Here is a 14,879-nt window from a genome sequence, read left to right on the forward strand (position 1 = left end):
CTCTTCTTACCCTCTCTCTGAAATGCTCTGTTGTAGCGCTTGCTCCTCACTCCAGAAAGCAAAGTCTGCTCTGATTGGTCAGATAGCCCCCTTTGTTGTGATTGGTCTACGTTTCACATTTCAAAAAACTCTTCCTCCGGAGTTTCAGCTCCCTCTCTCTCTTTTGTTGTTTGAGGGCCAAACTAGCCAGAAGGAGTTTTACATGACTTCAGTAACATTGTGACCTCATAAAGTTACGGAAGGGAAGGAGAGAATTCAATCGAGCCGTTTCAGGCAGCTCAGGAGCAGTGATTCTGAGGGGGAGGGTAAATCCTTTTAGGCGTGGACTTCAGGTTTTACACTCTACTGACCTTTTACACGTAAAAAAATATATAACACACTAAAGAAGAGGGAAAAAGTGGAAAAGCATAATAGGGCCACTTTAACTGACAATACTAAATGGATGATTTTTGATATTTCACACACCAGGATCTGGAAAATGAGATCAAACAACTTTAGCTACATCAAAAAAACGGCAACCTGTCTCCTGGTGTTACCGTACAGTGTTCATTTTGCCAGAGTCCTTCTAGCCTCTGCAGTGGTTGGTATGTCTGTGTGTGACTTTAAAGCTCTTGATGAATTCAGGAAGGAAAAACAAATTAACCCAATAGAAGCCACAACAGTTTCTCTGTTTCCTCAACAAAGAAAGTGGTGGTCGCGTCAACGTCCTGTTTTTAACCGCCGTTTGCTGTAAACTGGGAGAAGCACACATGTGGACTCTCCTGCACAGATGAACAAGGTTGATTGAAACCATTTAAGGCTTTTATGTTTGTGCAGGAAGCTGTCAAGCTGCAGGGATTAATTTGATAGGAATGGTTAGGGATTTATCAGAAAAAAAGACACATCCATTCCTTTCTTCGTCAGTTATATCTTAACATCTTTAGATATGTCCTGTATCCTTCCTCTTGAGTGTTACACTACTTGGCCAAAATTATTCGGACACTCCTAGTGTTATTCCAACATGGGGTCAAACGCCACGTGACTATCACAACTCTGTCTACACTTTTTAAGTTCTCCATCCTCAAGAACTTCCATAGCCTCTGTGTTGCCAAACTTATGATTCCTGTATTCTCTTGACCAGCTAAACTTTGTAAAAATCTTTGGCCATTTCTGGGACCTACAGTGCCAAATATTGTTAATTTTTTTTCACTCAAATGGCTACTGTTTCCAGTAGTTTTGATGTGGTTACAGAAACCACACCTTGATCTATGGTCCTTAAATGATAAATCTCATTTATTTTACAGTGTGTGTGTGTGTGTGTGTGTGTGTGTGTGTGTGTGTGTGTGTGTGTGTGTGTGTGTGTGTGTGTGTGTGTGTGTGTGTGTGTGTGTGTGTGTGTGTGTCTGTACTCTTTTCCAGGTCTTTGTGGTAGAGAGAATGTCATGTGTCTCAGGTCCTACTTTCTTTGCAGCACCTTGACAGGAAGTTCTTTGACATCTCCCTGGCTCCACATTCTGACATGTATGTTCACAATCTATACTTCATATTGTAATTATACTATTCTTATTTCATCACTTGCATGTCTGTCTGTATTGGAAGCAGGATTCCTCCTCTGTTACCCATCCTGAGATTTCTAACTTTTTTTTCCTGAAAAGGTTTTGTCAGTGAGTCTGAGCCTAAAGAGGAAGGTGATGAGTAGGACAGAGGGTCTCATATGGTGCACAGATTGTACTTGACTGGCCTTCACATGGAGCCCTGACCTCAACCCCCTACAACACCTCTGGGATGAAGGCGAACACCGACCACGAGCCAGGCCTCACTGCTCTAATGCTGAATGAACTCAATGGGAGAAAATCCCCAGCATCAGGTGGAAAGCCTGAAACCAGAAGAATTGAGGTTGTTGTATCAGCAGATAAATGTTTTGTTCACGTGACCGTATACTTTTGGCCACATAGAGTTTGTCTCTGATGTCCTTAGACGATCAAAATGTCTGCTTCAACATACGCAGACAACTTACGTATTAATATACATTTTTCGCTTTTGTATACATAATAAGACTGAATTATCTTCTGTACAATAAAAGCTGGGGGGGGATTTTTATTTGTATTTCTTTATAGTCTGGGATTTATCAATAATTAGCAACAACATTTATTTTGTAAAGACTTCATTCTTTTGTGCAGGGAACCGTAAAAATAGCATGAATTTGCCCCAAAGGGCAAATGTGATAAAATGGCTTAATCTGGCGGAAAATAGAAAAAAAGAAATTAAGGACAGGGCTCTAGATTGAAAGCCTGATATACTAGAATGCATAATTGTATACTGTAATGGCCATGGCATCAAACATTGTGTTTTTAATGGGAACATTTTTGTCCTTAAGGGTCTGATTGTCTGTATTTTGGAAACACAGTTTATTATTGACTTTTTATAGGAGCTGAGACTGAACTTACAAAATAAAATAAAAAAACTTGCACGTTTGCCAAAAATGTATGCCATGTGCATCAACACAGCCACATGATAAAAATGTTTTATTAAAAAGCCAAAATGTCTCTAGTGAGGCTGAGTACTACTAAGTTTCAGCAGCAACATAACAACCTACCCTTATGCAACAGCTCCCCCTTGTGGAGAATTACAACAACTCCGACAAATGCGTCATAATAAAAGTGTAGCTCCTTTAGACAAAGTCAAAATTTATTTTTTACTTTAATAGTCAGAAAAACACATAGATTAACTTGTACTATATGAGATAACAATTTACTCCATCTTTGTATCAACATGATCGTCATCCTGTTTCCTTTTTTCTCTGAGTTCCTGTATGGCCCTCCAGCCGTTCTCCAGACTCGTCCTCAGCTCGGCCAGATCCTTCCTGATCACCTCAAGGAGCTCCAGCTTTGAAAGTTTCCTGTCGATGGATGAGAGCACCTCCTGCTGTCCAGCCTCCTCTTTCTCAACGACATCCTCCTGCTCTGCGGTGGGACAGACGGGTTCCTGAAATGACCCCATAGTTTGCTCCCAAACCATCTCAAAGTACGAGTCAATGAAGGCCTCCAGCTCCTCCAGGCTGCTGTCGCCCCACTGTTCGATCAGCGCCTGCAGACCTCCGGCCTCAGTGAGCCTCCTGAGGGTCCGCTCTCTCAACGCAGGGTGGCAGAGCAGATGAACGCCGATGCCATTTTCCTCCCCAAGCATCCTGTGTTGTGTTTGAGGTAGAACCATGAGAACTGTTTGATGTGTGGATGAGGACAGACGGCGTGCACCGTTCAGTCTCAGGTAAGGATCATCAGTCGGGAGCCAGAAAGGCAGATTCATGGTCCACCTCGATGCGTCTTCACCAGAGAGCATAGAGGCTAAACAGGACATGATTCTGTCTCTGTCCAGGATGTTTGGTCCAGACCGTCCTCTTCTTCCTGCTGGAAGTGCCACTATCTGACCACCACTATCAGGGCCTCCTGAGCAGTTTAGAGATGTTTGTGTGGTGGGATTGGCTGATTCAGTCACTGTAAAGGACATAATAAAGGCAGATGGATTTCACGCGAGCCATAAAAATATCAACAAATTATTTAACAACCGTCTCCACCCGTCCTAAAATATAAATCTGCTTATCTCTCTGTTGCAGATACTGCTACCTCACTGCTACCATACTGCTACCTCACAGTTTTGATTTGATCACTCCCCGCTTAGCACCTGATATGACTTTTCTTATTTTAGATTTTTGTAAGTTGCTTCCTCTGAGTTTTGAACACTTCTCTGTTGTGTGTTTTAATCAGTACCTGATAGCATAATGTTGTTTTGAATGTTGAATACAGGTAAATTCAAAAATACAGTTTGATGAAAATAATGTATTTCGTGAACATTAAAACATGTAAATATGTTCTGGTAGAGACCAACATACAATAATGGACCTGAAAATAAGCATAATGTGTCCTCTTTAAAAAGAAGTCACGTCTACATTGTCAATTGCATATATCTATTACAGGTTAACAGAACAATACGTGATAGTTCAAAGTTATTTTAGGGCTTTTTTAGTCCTGAAAATGTACCATCAGTAATTCACTAGAAAAAAAAGCAGAAATATCTAGATATATAGTCTGCTTTTTTACCATTCTGCCTCTCTATCCCCCTGTATTGACATCCTCCCTCCATCCACATGGCCTCAGACATTCCCACCTGTCACTTGCTTACTGTTCAGGCCCATTTCCACTCCTTCCCTGCCAGATACTCAGTCTTGTTTATGCCTTTTTGTTCCAGCCGTGTAAACCTGTACCCGTTTCTGCTCCAGTTCCTGCTCACCTGGATGAGTGACCTCTAAGTCTGTTCCTGACCTTTGCCTGAAGTAAATGTATCTTATCCTCTTGAGTCCTCCTCCCTCCAGAATTGACCGTTGATAAATTCATAATTTATAATTTTCTCATTGCTGTCCTATTAATTGTCTCACGACCCCTCCAACTTGTAGAACCACTGCTCTTGAGGAACCATACAAACATTAATCCAGAATAAACTGCCTCAATCTGTCGGAGGGGAGAAAAACATCAGTGCATCAGATTTACTTACGGTCATGGGACATCTGAAGTCTGCGGCTCCTGATCATCTTTAAATCTTTTTGACACAGCGTCACATCTCGTACAGAATCACGTTTCCACACGTGATCACCTCTGTGAAGGACAGCCAGCCTGTCCTCCACCAGCGTCTCCTCTACCAGGTCTACGAGCTCCTTAACCTGAGCTCCACCCCCCCGGTGTTTGTTATCCAGGACGTGGTATCTGTTCCCACACCTCTCCACGAGCCTCCTCAGCGACTCTCCTTCGCTCTCGATGCGCTGCTCGATGCTCGTGTCGCCCAGCCAATCGCCGTGGCTGAACAGGACCAAGGTTCTACTCCACACCTGGGCTCCTCCCGCCTCCAGCTGTTTCTCCAGGGCCTCCGCGTGGGCAGCACTGAAAGAGGAGCTCACGTTGACGACCAGGAGGAAAGCGCTGGACGCCATGTGGAGAAGGTCAGAGGTCACGGAGAAGCAGCTCGGTGTCACCAGCACCGCCACCGCCTTGCCGCTGATGGTGGCTCGTTTGTCAGAGCAGGAGGTGGTTCGGGTCTCTGCGTGGAAGCTCTCTCTGCTCATGATGGTGTCTCTGCACGAGCTCTTACCTGTTTTCCCGCGGCCAATCAGCACCATTCTCAGTTCTGTGATGGGGTTGAGCTTCTCTGTGGAAAAGGTGTTGTTACATATCAAACAAAACTACGTCAAAACAACATCTAAACAGCTAAATCGAACATTGTTTATTAGATCAGCAAAACAAGATCACATTGACATTGTTTATCACTTTTAAATGTATCTCACTCACCCAGCTGAGACCTCGCCATCTGCCTCTGTTTCTCCTTCCTCATCCGTCTCTCCTTGGCTCTCTCCTCCTCTCTTCTCATCTCCCCCTCCAGTTGTTCCACCGCCTCCCTCTCTATTTCATAATGCACGCAGCCGTTGCAGCCGGCGACCATTTCTTCAATCTTCCCAATCAGCTCTCTGACTTGAAACCCGTCCCCTTTCGTTTTATTGTTCAGGACATGATACCTGTTGCCGCATCTCTCAACGAGCCAACGCAGAGGCTCCCCCTCGCTCTCGATGCACTGCTCCGTGGTCGTGCCTGCCAGCCAGTCCCCGAAACTAAACAGCACCATGACACGACTCCAGATGTGTTCGCCAATCAGCCGGAGATGCTCCATGGCTGCCCTCCTGTAGATTTCAGTGAAGGCTCTGTCCAAACGGATCACCAGCAGGAAGACGTGAGGCCCCGGAGGGCAGAGAGACGCACTGAGCACCAGCTCCCTCAGGTCAAAGGCGGGACTTTCGTCACAGAAGTAGTTCATCCACCAGCCCGGTGTGTCCACCACAGTCACCTGTCTCCCAAACACCACTCCTTTGGCGACCAAACACCTGGCCGTCCTCCTCCTCACCGACTGGCTGCTCTCTCTGCTCAGGATGGTGTTCAGAGTGGAGCTTTTCCCAGAACCCTTTGCTCCCACCAACACAATCCGGATATCAGTTATGGGCCGCAACCTCTCTGAAAGAATCATAGTTTTTTTTATTAGACTAAATAGGATTTGCAAGTAAATAAACAACTCGGTTACAGGAATAGTTCAACGTTTTGGGAAATACACTTAGGCCATGTCCACACTACTACGTTTCCATTTTAAAATGCATATCTTTTGCTACGTTTACACTGAGCGTCTACACTAGAACGTAGTTTTAGGGCAACGCAAAGGGATACGTTTAAAAATTCTCTCGAGGACGGATTCGTTTGATAACGCCGTGTTAATTAGCGATTTTCTGTAACCAAGCAACCAAAGTACTTCCTGTTTACACCGGCACCTGCATGCCCAGTGTATGGGAATAGTCATGTGATATACCTGCTCAGGCTTACTAGTATGGACGGAAATTATTTCGTAAACGATGCTGAAACGCACGTGTGGACGGAGAACTTTTTCGTTTTAAAAGCCTGTTTTTAAACGAAAGCGCATTAGTGTGGATGTAGCCTTATTCTCTTTCTTGTAGATGTTGCATTAGAAGATCAATATCCCTCTTAAATATGTCAGTTTAAATATGAAGATGGAGCCAGCAGCAAGTTAGCTTAGCTTAGCATAAAGTGTGTAAATATGTCACTTTGTAGTTTTACAGGTGATTATGAGCAGGAATGTTTCAGTATAGTGATCTCCTAGAGTATTTCCCAAAATGTTGATTCCTTAAAACCAGGCTATCTGCTTAAAAAGTTTTTAGACTCTAAAGATAATGTAAAGAGAATGATGAACTCGCCTCTCATGAGAGATCTGTGTTTCTTCCCTCTCACAAACCTCTGCCGAGCCCTCTCCTCCACTCTCCTCTTCTCCTCTACCGTTGCCTGCAAAATGTTTTCCTGCATTTCAAATATTCCGTTTCCCGAGACTAGTTTCTGTATCTTCTCCAGCAGCTCGATGAGTTCAGCATCATCGCCGGACATAACACTGTGACACCTCCGACTGCACTTCCCGCTGAGCCATTGGAGGGCCTCCCCGCCGCTCTGTATGAGCTCTTCAGCTCCTGTGTGTTTGGACTTGTCAGCAGAGACGAAGACCACCATGCAGTGACTCCACACCCTCTCGCCCAGCAGGGCCACGTGCTCCTCCACGGCCCTGCGACGCTTCTCTGAGAAGCCTGAGCTCGCCTTGATCGTGATGAGAAAAACATGCGGGCCTGGTGCGCACAGAGAGACGCTGCTTACAATCTCCCTCTTCACCAGCTCAGATGTGTCCTTGGAGCTGGAGTCGCACCACCAGCCGGGGGTGTCCACCACAGTGAGCCACCGTCCAGCCACCACACCCAGTCTCCTGGAGCACGAGGTCCTCTCTTTGGTGACGAACTCCTCTTTGCCCAGGATTGTGTTCCCCAGAGAGCTCTTACCACAGTTTCTGCCACCAAGGAGGATAATCTTTAACTGGGATGCACACCAGCCGTCCCCTGACACAGAAGAGAAAACGGAAACACAGAAAAGATTCATATTGAAGCTAAATTTCTTAAAATCAAATGGATTGATAGGTTCTAGCTTGAGGAGGAAAATAGCAAATGTAATCATACCATACCAGTTATTAATCCATTAGTCACAATTAGGCTTTTTAAAGATTAGAAATTTGACTATGTGCTGGTTTTCTTTCTCTTTTGATAGTTTATAAAATAACTTTGAGTTTGAATACATTTGACCGAAAATTAAACAGCAACAATTTTGATGATCAATTAATCACATAAGTAATTTTTTTCAAGCCTCTCAAATGTTTGCTTATTTTCTTTCTTTCATAATAGAAAGTAAAATATTATTTAGAGTGTTGCGGCAGTTTGCCCCATAAAACCATTTTCTCTATTTACTTTTTTATTTTATAGACCAAACTACGTTTTAAAACATTTCACACTTTGATAATGATATATAAATGTAATCATTTATAGGCTAATTGATTAATTAACAAGGCACAAAAAATATATAATAATAAAAATCAAGACATGATAGAGCTTGTGATATGGTTGTCATGCCACATCAAGAATTCAAACTTACATGCTGACAGCTCGCTGGTTGCCATTTCACATTCTTTACCATCTAAAAGCAGGAAAACTTATGAATGTATTCTTATTTCAGGTCCGTGTTCCTGTGTTCTTTGTGAAAAATGTGGACAAAGCTTCCTGTTGAAGGAGCGATACTTGTGTTTTATGTGTTTATGAGTCTGAAGGTTGTCTGTAATGAGTAATCAGTCACAGACGCAGTGAACCCCACCCCTCAGCAGCAGGTCGACAGTCCACAGGAGAGAAACACAAGAGTGTGTGCAGCATTTATCAGTTACCAAATACAGACAGATAGTAGTAGTAGAGTTTTCTACAATCACAGTGCTATCAAGTGAATTTACAATCATTGCATGTGGAAAGAAACAATCAAAATACAGGACTGTAAATATTAGCAGGACTTAAATAAAAGCTAGTCGTTCTGGAGAATAATGATAACTGAGCTTCTGTGAGATCCATGAATTTAATCAAGTCCTGTATTTAACCAATTTGAGGTAACTGTCTTCACTTGAGTATATCTTGTACTCCACTACAGTCCAAAAGGAAATATTTGACTTCTATAGTTAAGAAACTATTTACATTTAAGATTTTAAACCAAAAAAACATGAAATAGGATACTCAATAGTATATAAAATATTTCAATTTAGCTCATTTATCTATTTATCTGCATTATGAGTACTTTTACTCTCTCTCTCTCTCACTCTCTCTCTTTCATGTCATATATATATATATATATATATATATATATATATATATACAGTACCAGACAAAAGTTTGGACACACCTTCTCATTCAACTACTTTGAAGAATCTAAAATATAAAACATATTCTGGTTTGTTGAGCATTTGTTTGTTTACCACATAATTCCATATGTGTTCCTTCATAGTTTGGATGTCCACAATATTAATCTACAATGTAGAAAGAAATAAAGAGAAACCATTGAATGAGGAGGTGTGTCCAAACTTTTGACTGGTACTGTATATATATGACATTTTCCGAGGTATATTTTGTGAAGCTGTTGTTGTTCGTATACAGTATGTTTCATATTTCAGTTAGCATTTGGTCCTGAGCCATGCATCATTTTTAAATTGAGTGCTTATGATCTGAAACACAATTACATATGTTTATCGTGATAAAATATCATAAAAAAGTGGTTGAAGAAATAATCAGATCCTGTACTTAAGTACAAGTACCAGTACAACGATAAAAAAAAAAAACCTTCCCTACAAGTAAAAACCCTGCATTTAAAATTCTGAGTAAGTTTTAGTAGACGACATATCATCAAAATGTACCACAAGTAACAAAAGCAAATGTATCTGATCTGGAAACAAATGTTCCCTGTGACTGATAAAATATCATTTCTGACATTAGTAGATTGGTAACACTACAAGTGTCATTTCATGGGGTCTTTAACAGTTGTTGAAATCAGAATCAGGAGTTCATCACATGCACACAGATATTTTCAGCGGTCGTCATTATGTGTACAGAGCCTCGATGTAAAATGGTGATGTGTGACCATTGAGACGGATGACTGCTCGTCAGTCATCTTTTATTATGTGAGCCCAGTTCCACCGATAGCGATAGTTTTTAAAACACTCTATCTGCCAAATAATCAGCCAAACTGATTACAAACAGTTTAACATATGGGCAGCTTTTATCTGTTATAGCTACTGGAGGTGGAGCTAGTTTATTTATAGAAAGCTAGTTAAGTCCAGTGGTTCCCAATGTAAGACCTGGGCCCCTCCAAAGGGCCTCCAGATACATATGAGGGGTCCTGAGATGATTAATGGGAGAGGGAGGAAGAATATGTTCTGCAACAAACATATTGCTGTTTGTAAAATAGGTTATAAGATAATTTACTTTCCTGGGCCTCAAACAGTCACCTATCCCTTTACACTGTAAATAAAATTGCCTCTCTTTATTTGGTTCCGGTTTCTCTAATTTCGGCTTGACTGGTGTCTTCCGGTTTAAACCCCGCCCCGCCGCCCGGCACCGTGTTACAAAAACAACGCTCTCACCGGGTTATACACTCAGCTTTGCACCGCTGAGACAGCAGGCCGGGTAGACAAACAGCAGCAATGGGGTTGACAGTAAAAGTCGAATATTGGTAATTACATATTTTGTTATCACATCCCTGTTATCGTGTACGTTATAGGCTAACACACCTCTGTTTGTGTCAGAGTCCGTGCCGTAAATCGTACCGAATAGACGTGTTTTTGCTACAGATCAGCTGTTAGCATGGTTAGCTCACAGCTAGCTGGTATTCTGCTTTAACGCTGCTTTTGTTTCGTTTCTCCTTTGCAGTGGTGGATGAGGGTACGAACCCCGCTACCGGGAGCTCCATGACTTTGTCAAGGAGCGGTTTCCCGATGCGGATGTGTCAGGCTTCGTGGGAAGACAAGGCGAGTATTGCTAAATAACTTTATTCCAGCTGAGACAGCGTGATGCTTGAGTCATGTGTGACCGATCTGTGTCTTTGACTGTGAAGCCGCGTGCTGTTCAAGGCAGAGATCATGAAGGGTGACGTTATCTTGTTTCGTTTTGCAGGCAGCTTTGAGATTGAAATCAACGGGCAGCTGATCTTCTCCAAGAAGGAGGTGGGGGGGTTTCCATATGAGAACGACGTGAGTAAACCTGCAGGTCGAACAGGCTCATTAACGTGAATCACAGTGGAGGCATGCAACAATGTGTTTTTGTTTGTTTACATGCCACTTACTACTTTTACTCCACTACACCTTAAAGGGAAATGTTGTACTTTTTTATGCTACAAATCCATCTGAAAGATTTAAATTATTTCTTTAATGCAAAAACATTGTGAAGGAGCTTGTTTTGACATCTTCAGTCTACCATAGACGAAGAGGAGGAGGAGAGCCTTCATCAAGGGAGGAGGGAGTGTTTAATAGCATACTTGCTGTGTCATTCCTCTTTGTTTATCGTCTCCATATAATATGCTTACGTACAGCATATTGATTTATGTATTCAAAGTCAATGTTTTTCAGATAATTTTTTTTCAATCAATTAATGAATGAAGTAGATTAATCATAATGAAATCAATCATTAGTTGCACTAATACAACAAAATGTTCACAATGAGATCCACCTCTTCCAAACACAACAAAAGATCCTGCTTTTTCATTATTGTATGACTAAAAATAATGTCATGATATAACAGTAGAACAGTCACAGGAACCATTTTTTGAGTACTTTTTAAAATGTTATGAGGGATTTCCTGATGATACACTCATACTTTTACTTCAATAAGAGGTCGACCAATGATTAATATTTACAGGCCAATAAAACAAAGCTCAAAGTTTGGAGCAGGAAAAAAAGCTGATAGTCAATTAATCAGCCTCAACCTATCAAGAGATCATACATTACAGTAATTGTGAGATTTTGTAGGGTGAATAAACTGAAAACAGGTCAGACATGACTTGTCAGCTAGCTGTAAAACCTGCTGTTCACGGGGCAGCAAAGTAACCCTTGTCAAAGTGGCCTCAACTTCACTTAAGGAGATCACAAGCCAAAAAGGCTGTTAGTCACTTGAATATTTTTAACAATGTGTTGTATTCATAAGCCTATCACGGGGTGTTCAGGTCAAATCTTCATCTGAAATGTACTGGAGAATTAGTTTTGGTCAAAGTTTATTTCCCATGCAAGACTTGTAACAGAGTTTTTTTTTTTTTCACAGTGTGAAAGTAGTAGTACTTTTACTTTGCAAATTTCCCTGCTGCGGGACTAATAAAGGATTATCTCATCTTATCTTATCTTATGTAAAGGAGCTGGATACTTTTTCAACGCTTGTAAATGACAATAAGAACACACTGATTTTATGTTTTTCTTTCCTGCCATAAGGTCTTGGCTGCAATTGAGAGTGCCCACGATGGCAAACCTGTACAGAAGATCACCAAAAGCAGACCACAATGCGTCATCATGTAAACTTCCACCAGTCCTGCAGCATCAACACTGGCCAGTGCAACTGTATACTGCCAATGCCACCTCTGGTCTACCTCCAGCCCTGCTAAAATCAGGCTGGGGTAAAACCTTGCTTTATACAAAGCCAACAGAGATGCACTACGGCCAGTAGCTGCTTTCACCAACCGTCTGGCTCCCCCTCTCTGGTCTTATTGTGGTTCTCCAGGCTGTTAATGATTACTGTAGCCTAAAAGCTTAAAGGTTATAGTATGATGAATCCATTCCTGGAAGTCCTGTATTATAGGATTTGAGACGGGGAGAAGATGTCGCAGAAGGATTGAAGGGAGTTCACTTTTCCTACAACCTCATTGCCTGATATTCTCTCAACTGCCTAAATATTTTGTTTTTCCAAGTCTTTGTTTACTGCTCTCATGCAATTACCAGTTTTCACAGAATGCAAGCACCATGCAAAGTGGATGTCAATATTTTTAAAAGGGAGACTTCCGCTTGGTTTCTGCCTCTGCAGCGCTCTGATGAATAATCTGTTCCAGGATATAATTGAAACATTACTGTAAGGGTTGTGGCTAATGAAGACATTTTGTATCATTTGTGGTTGTTAAATGAAAAAATAATCTTGGAATAGTGTCTTTCTCCATATCAAATTGGAATACTCTTCTGATGTCAATTTAAAATGTTTTTATAAATGAAAAGCTACTCTGTATTTCAAACTGTCAGGTACTAGAGCGATCATTGCAAGTGCTTCTGAAGACCACCACCCACTGGTCTGTCAGCTCACACTTAATTTAGATGTCTGCTCATTTGCCTCAAAATCATCTCGAAGTTCCCTCAGATGTCTGACAACTTTCCACTTTAAATAAACATACTGTAATAGTTCTTCCTGTGCTGCTGTTGTCATTATTTTATGATGTCAAAGGTGTCTTTTAATTTAATTAGAACACACTAATATAATTCCATACAGACACACTTAAGTTATTATTTAAGAACCTTTTGTTGAGTGCTCTATAATTGGCCTTCTCCATGTACACCTTTTAAGCGACACACTGGGTGGGGTGATGATATTCTGCCTTGTCATGGAGCTGCTTCTTTGGGAGGCATCAATGGTTGAATAACAGGATGAGTCTCTTGATAATGTTGGCCAGCAACTGCAAATTATTTTGGTCCACAGGTTGAACAAGTTGTCTCTCTTGTGTTAGCGGACGGCATGGCAACAGTTGCTCTAGTAGAGGAACACAGTGTTATGTTTATGTTCCTCCCTCTCACTAACACACGGGACAATTCAGATAAAATAAAGGTGCATTTAAGTTGCTCTCGAATGATTCTTTAACAAAAAATACTGAATGACTGTTTCAGTGAGAATCTTTTGTTGTGCTTTTCTACGTTTAGAGGTATAGCAATTTAAAAATCCTGATTGTCATGTAGAGCAAAAGACAAATAATTTATTCTTTGTTTGTGCCGCATTGGTTACACTAAGGGGCGCTAATGTCAACAGAGACTGCCAAACTCAGTATTTGTCCTCTGGCATCCCCTAGCTCAAGAAATAATGCTGCTACACTGAAAACAAATACATGGTACATAGTTCACATAAATCAAGTGAAGAAATGTATGCAGCTGTCTGAAAAACCTTCTGCTACAAGTAGTTTTTTTAATTAAATAATGTTTTACTAAATCTAATTCCATTCTGTTGAAACTCAGAACTCATATTCATGTTTTGCGCAACAAACATGAATATGAACAAACATGATTTTGCTTATTTATCCATGCAACAAAGGGTTAATGTAATCTGAACCGGGGAATAAATCCCCTAAATTAATGTTTCTCATTTTTTCAAGATGGGAGGTCGGTGACCATTGAGCAAAAAAAATGACATTAAGGAAAATGATAAGCACTGGTCAATAACAGTATCTAAACACAGTATGAGTCTAGAAAAAAGTTAGAATAATTGATTAACTGGTTTAGTTGAAGTAAAGCTCACAATGACCCACTCTGCATGTTCTTCCTGTTAAAGGATAGTTTAGTGTCGTCCACTGTGACTAGGTGGGTCGTTGGTGCTGCCTCTGGCTCTCAGTGATAACTCACACCAGCCTGCTTGTTCGAACGCTGATAGAGCTGCTCTCTGCTGCCTCATGTAGCCTGCCAATTAGAGCTTTGAAGATGTACAGTGCCTATAAAAGTTGTCTAGTTGGAGCTCAATTATGTGACTTTTATACCTCATCCTAAAGGGTTATGCAAACATGTTTTTTTTATTTGAAATGTGTGTCTTTTTCTGTTGATCGCTGTGGAAAAAGCCACATTAAATAATCTACTTTTATTCAATATTGTACAAAAATAAAACTTGGTGTTTTCACATTGTTCTACAATGGCATTTTAAATGTGACTCCTCAGCATTACCATAATCAGCTACATGATCTATTTCAGCCACTTAGGTTTCCCTCACATCCTTTTTTCTAAAAAAGTAGGTTAATAGTCCAAATTACATTTCCCCCACATGCCTGGTTTATATAATAGATGCATTGTGTTATCCCCTTTTAAACTAGATGCTATAAAGAACCTTATATATTATATTGTCTGTTCTTTTATACATTTTTCAAATGTATAAAAGATTTCATACTCTTTATATTTCAATTTGCTATTGTCTGCTCTACATTCCACAAATAAAGCATTCAGACTAAAGATATTAAACATGTCTGTCAGGATGAAAATGTCTTTATGGCGACTGGGAGTGTCTGTACGCTGTATGTTGAGACACATGGACGCTGCAGATAGCTGCTACACACTGGTGATAACAGGCCTGGGCCACTGTGTCCTAAACTGGGGGCCCCATTGTCGTGTGTTTGTATGTAGTTCCACTGTGTGGTAATCACTTTGATCCCCTGACTTCTCATTCGTCCGAGGGAAACAGT

The 14,879-nt window shown here is 41.1% G+C and overlaps 2 protein-coding genes across 2 annotated transcripts; one reads left to right on the plus strand and one right to left on the minus strand.

Moving 5' to 3' along the window:
• Positions 1-2,730: 2,730 nt before the first annotated feature.
• On the minus strand, positions 2,731-8,070 carry si:ch211-214j24.15 (GTPase IMAP family member 8). The gene is made up of 5 exons (XM_054607337.1): positions 8,046-8,070; positions 6,775-7,459; positions 5,316-6,025; positions 4,528-5,175; positions 2,731-3,473 (listed from the first exon to the last, which is right to left on the minus strand). Exons 1-5 carry the CDS (start codon positions 8,068-8,070, stop codon positions 2,731-2,733), a joined length of 2,811 nt encoding a protein of 936 aa, XP_054463312.1.
• Positions 8,071-10,034: 1,964 nt separating this feature from the next.
• selenow2a (selenoprotein W, 2a) lies at positions 10,035-12,852 on the plus strand. The gene is made up of 4 exons (XM_054607771.1): positions 10,035-10,154; positions 10,352-10,453; positions 10,599-10,671; positions 11,899-12,852. Exons 1-4 carry the CDS (start codon positions 10,126-10,128, stop codon positions 11,980-11,982), a joined length of 288 nt encoding a protein of 95 aa, XP_054463746.1. The 5' UTR covers positions 10,035-10,125; the 3' UTR covers positions 11,983-12,852.
• The last annotated feature ends 2,027 nt before the right edge of the window (positions 12,853-14,879 follow it).

This window comes from Anoplopoma fimbria, chromosome 11 (genome assembly GCF_027596085.1).
Source record: "Anoplopoma fimbria isolate UVic2021 breed Golden Eagle Sablefish chromosome 11, Afim_UVic_2022, whole genome shotgun sequence".
Lineage (NCBI taxonomy): Eukaryota > Metazoa > Chordata > Actinopteri > Perciformes > Anoplopomatidae > Anoplopoma > Anoplopoma fimbria.

Coding starts and splice junctions, on each gene's coding strand:
- si:ch211-214j24.15 (XM_054607337.1), bottom strand. CDS start 8,070: ATGGCAACCAGCGAGCTGTCAGCAT. Junction 7,460..8,045: donor AACCAGCGAGCTGTCAGCAT/GTAAGTTTGAAT, acceptor CTTCTGTGTCAG/GGGACGGCTGGTGTGCATCC. Junction 5,176..5,315: donor GATGGCGAGGTCTCAGCTGG/GTGAGTGAGATA, acceptor CCTTTTCCACAG/AGAAGCTCAACCCCATCACA.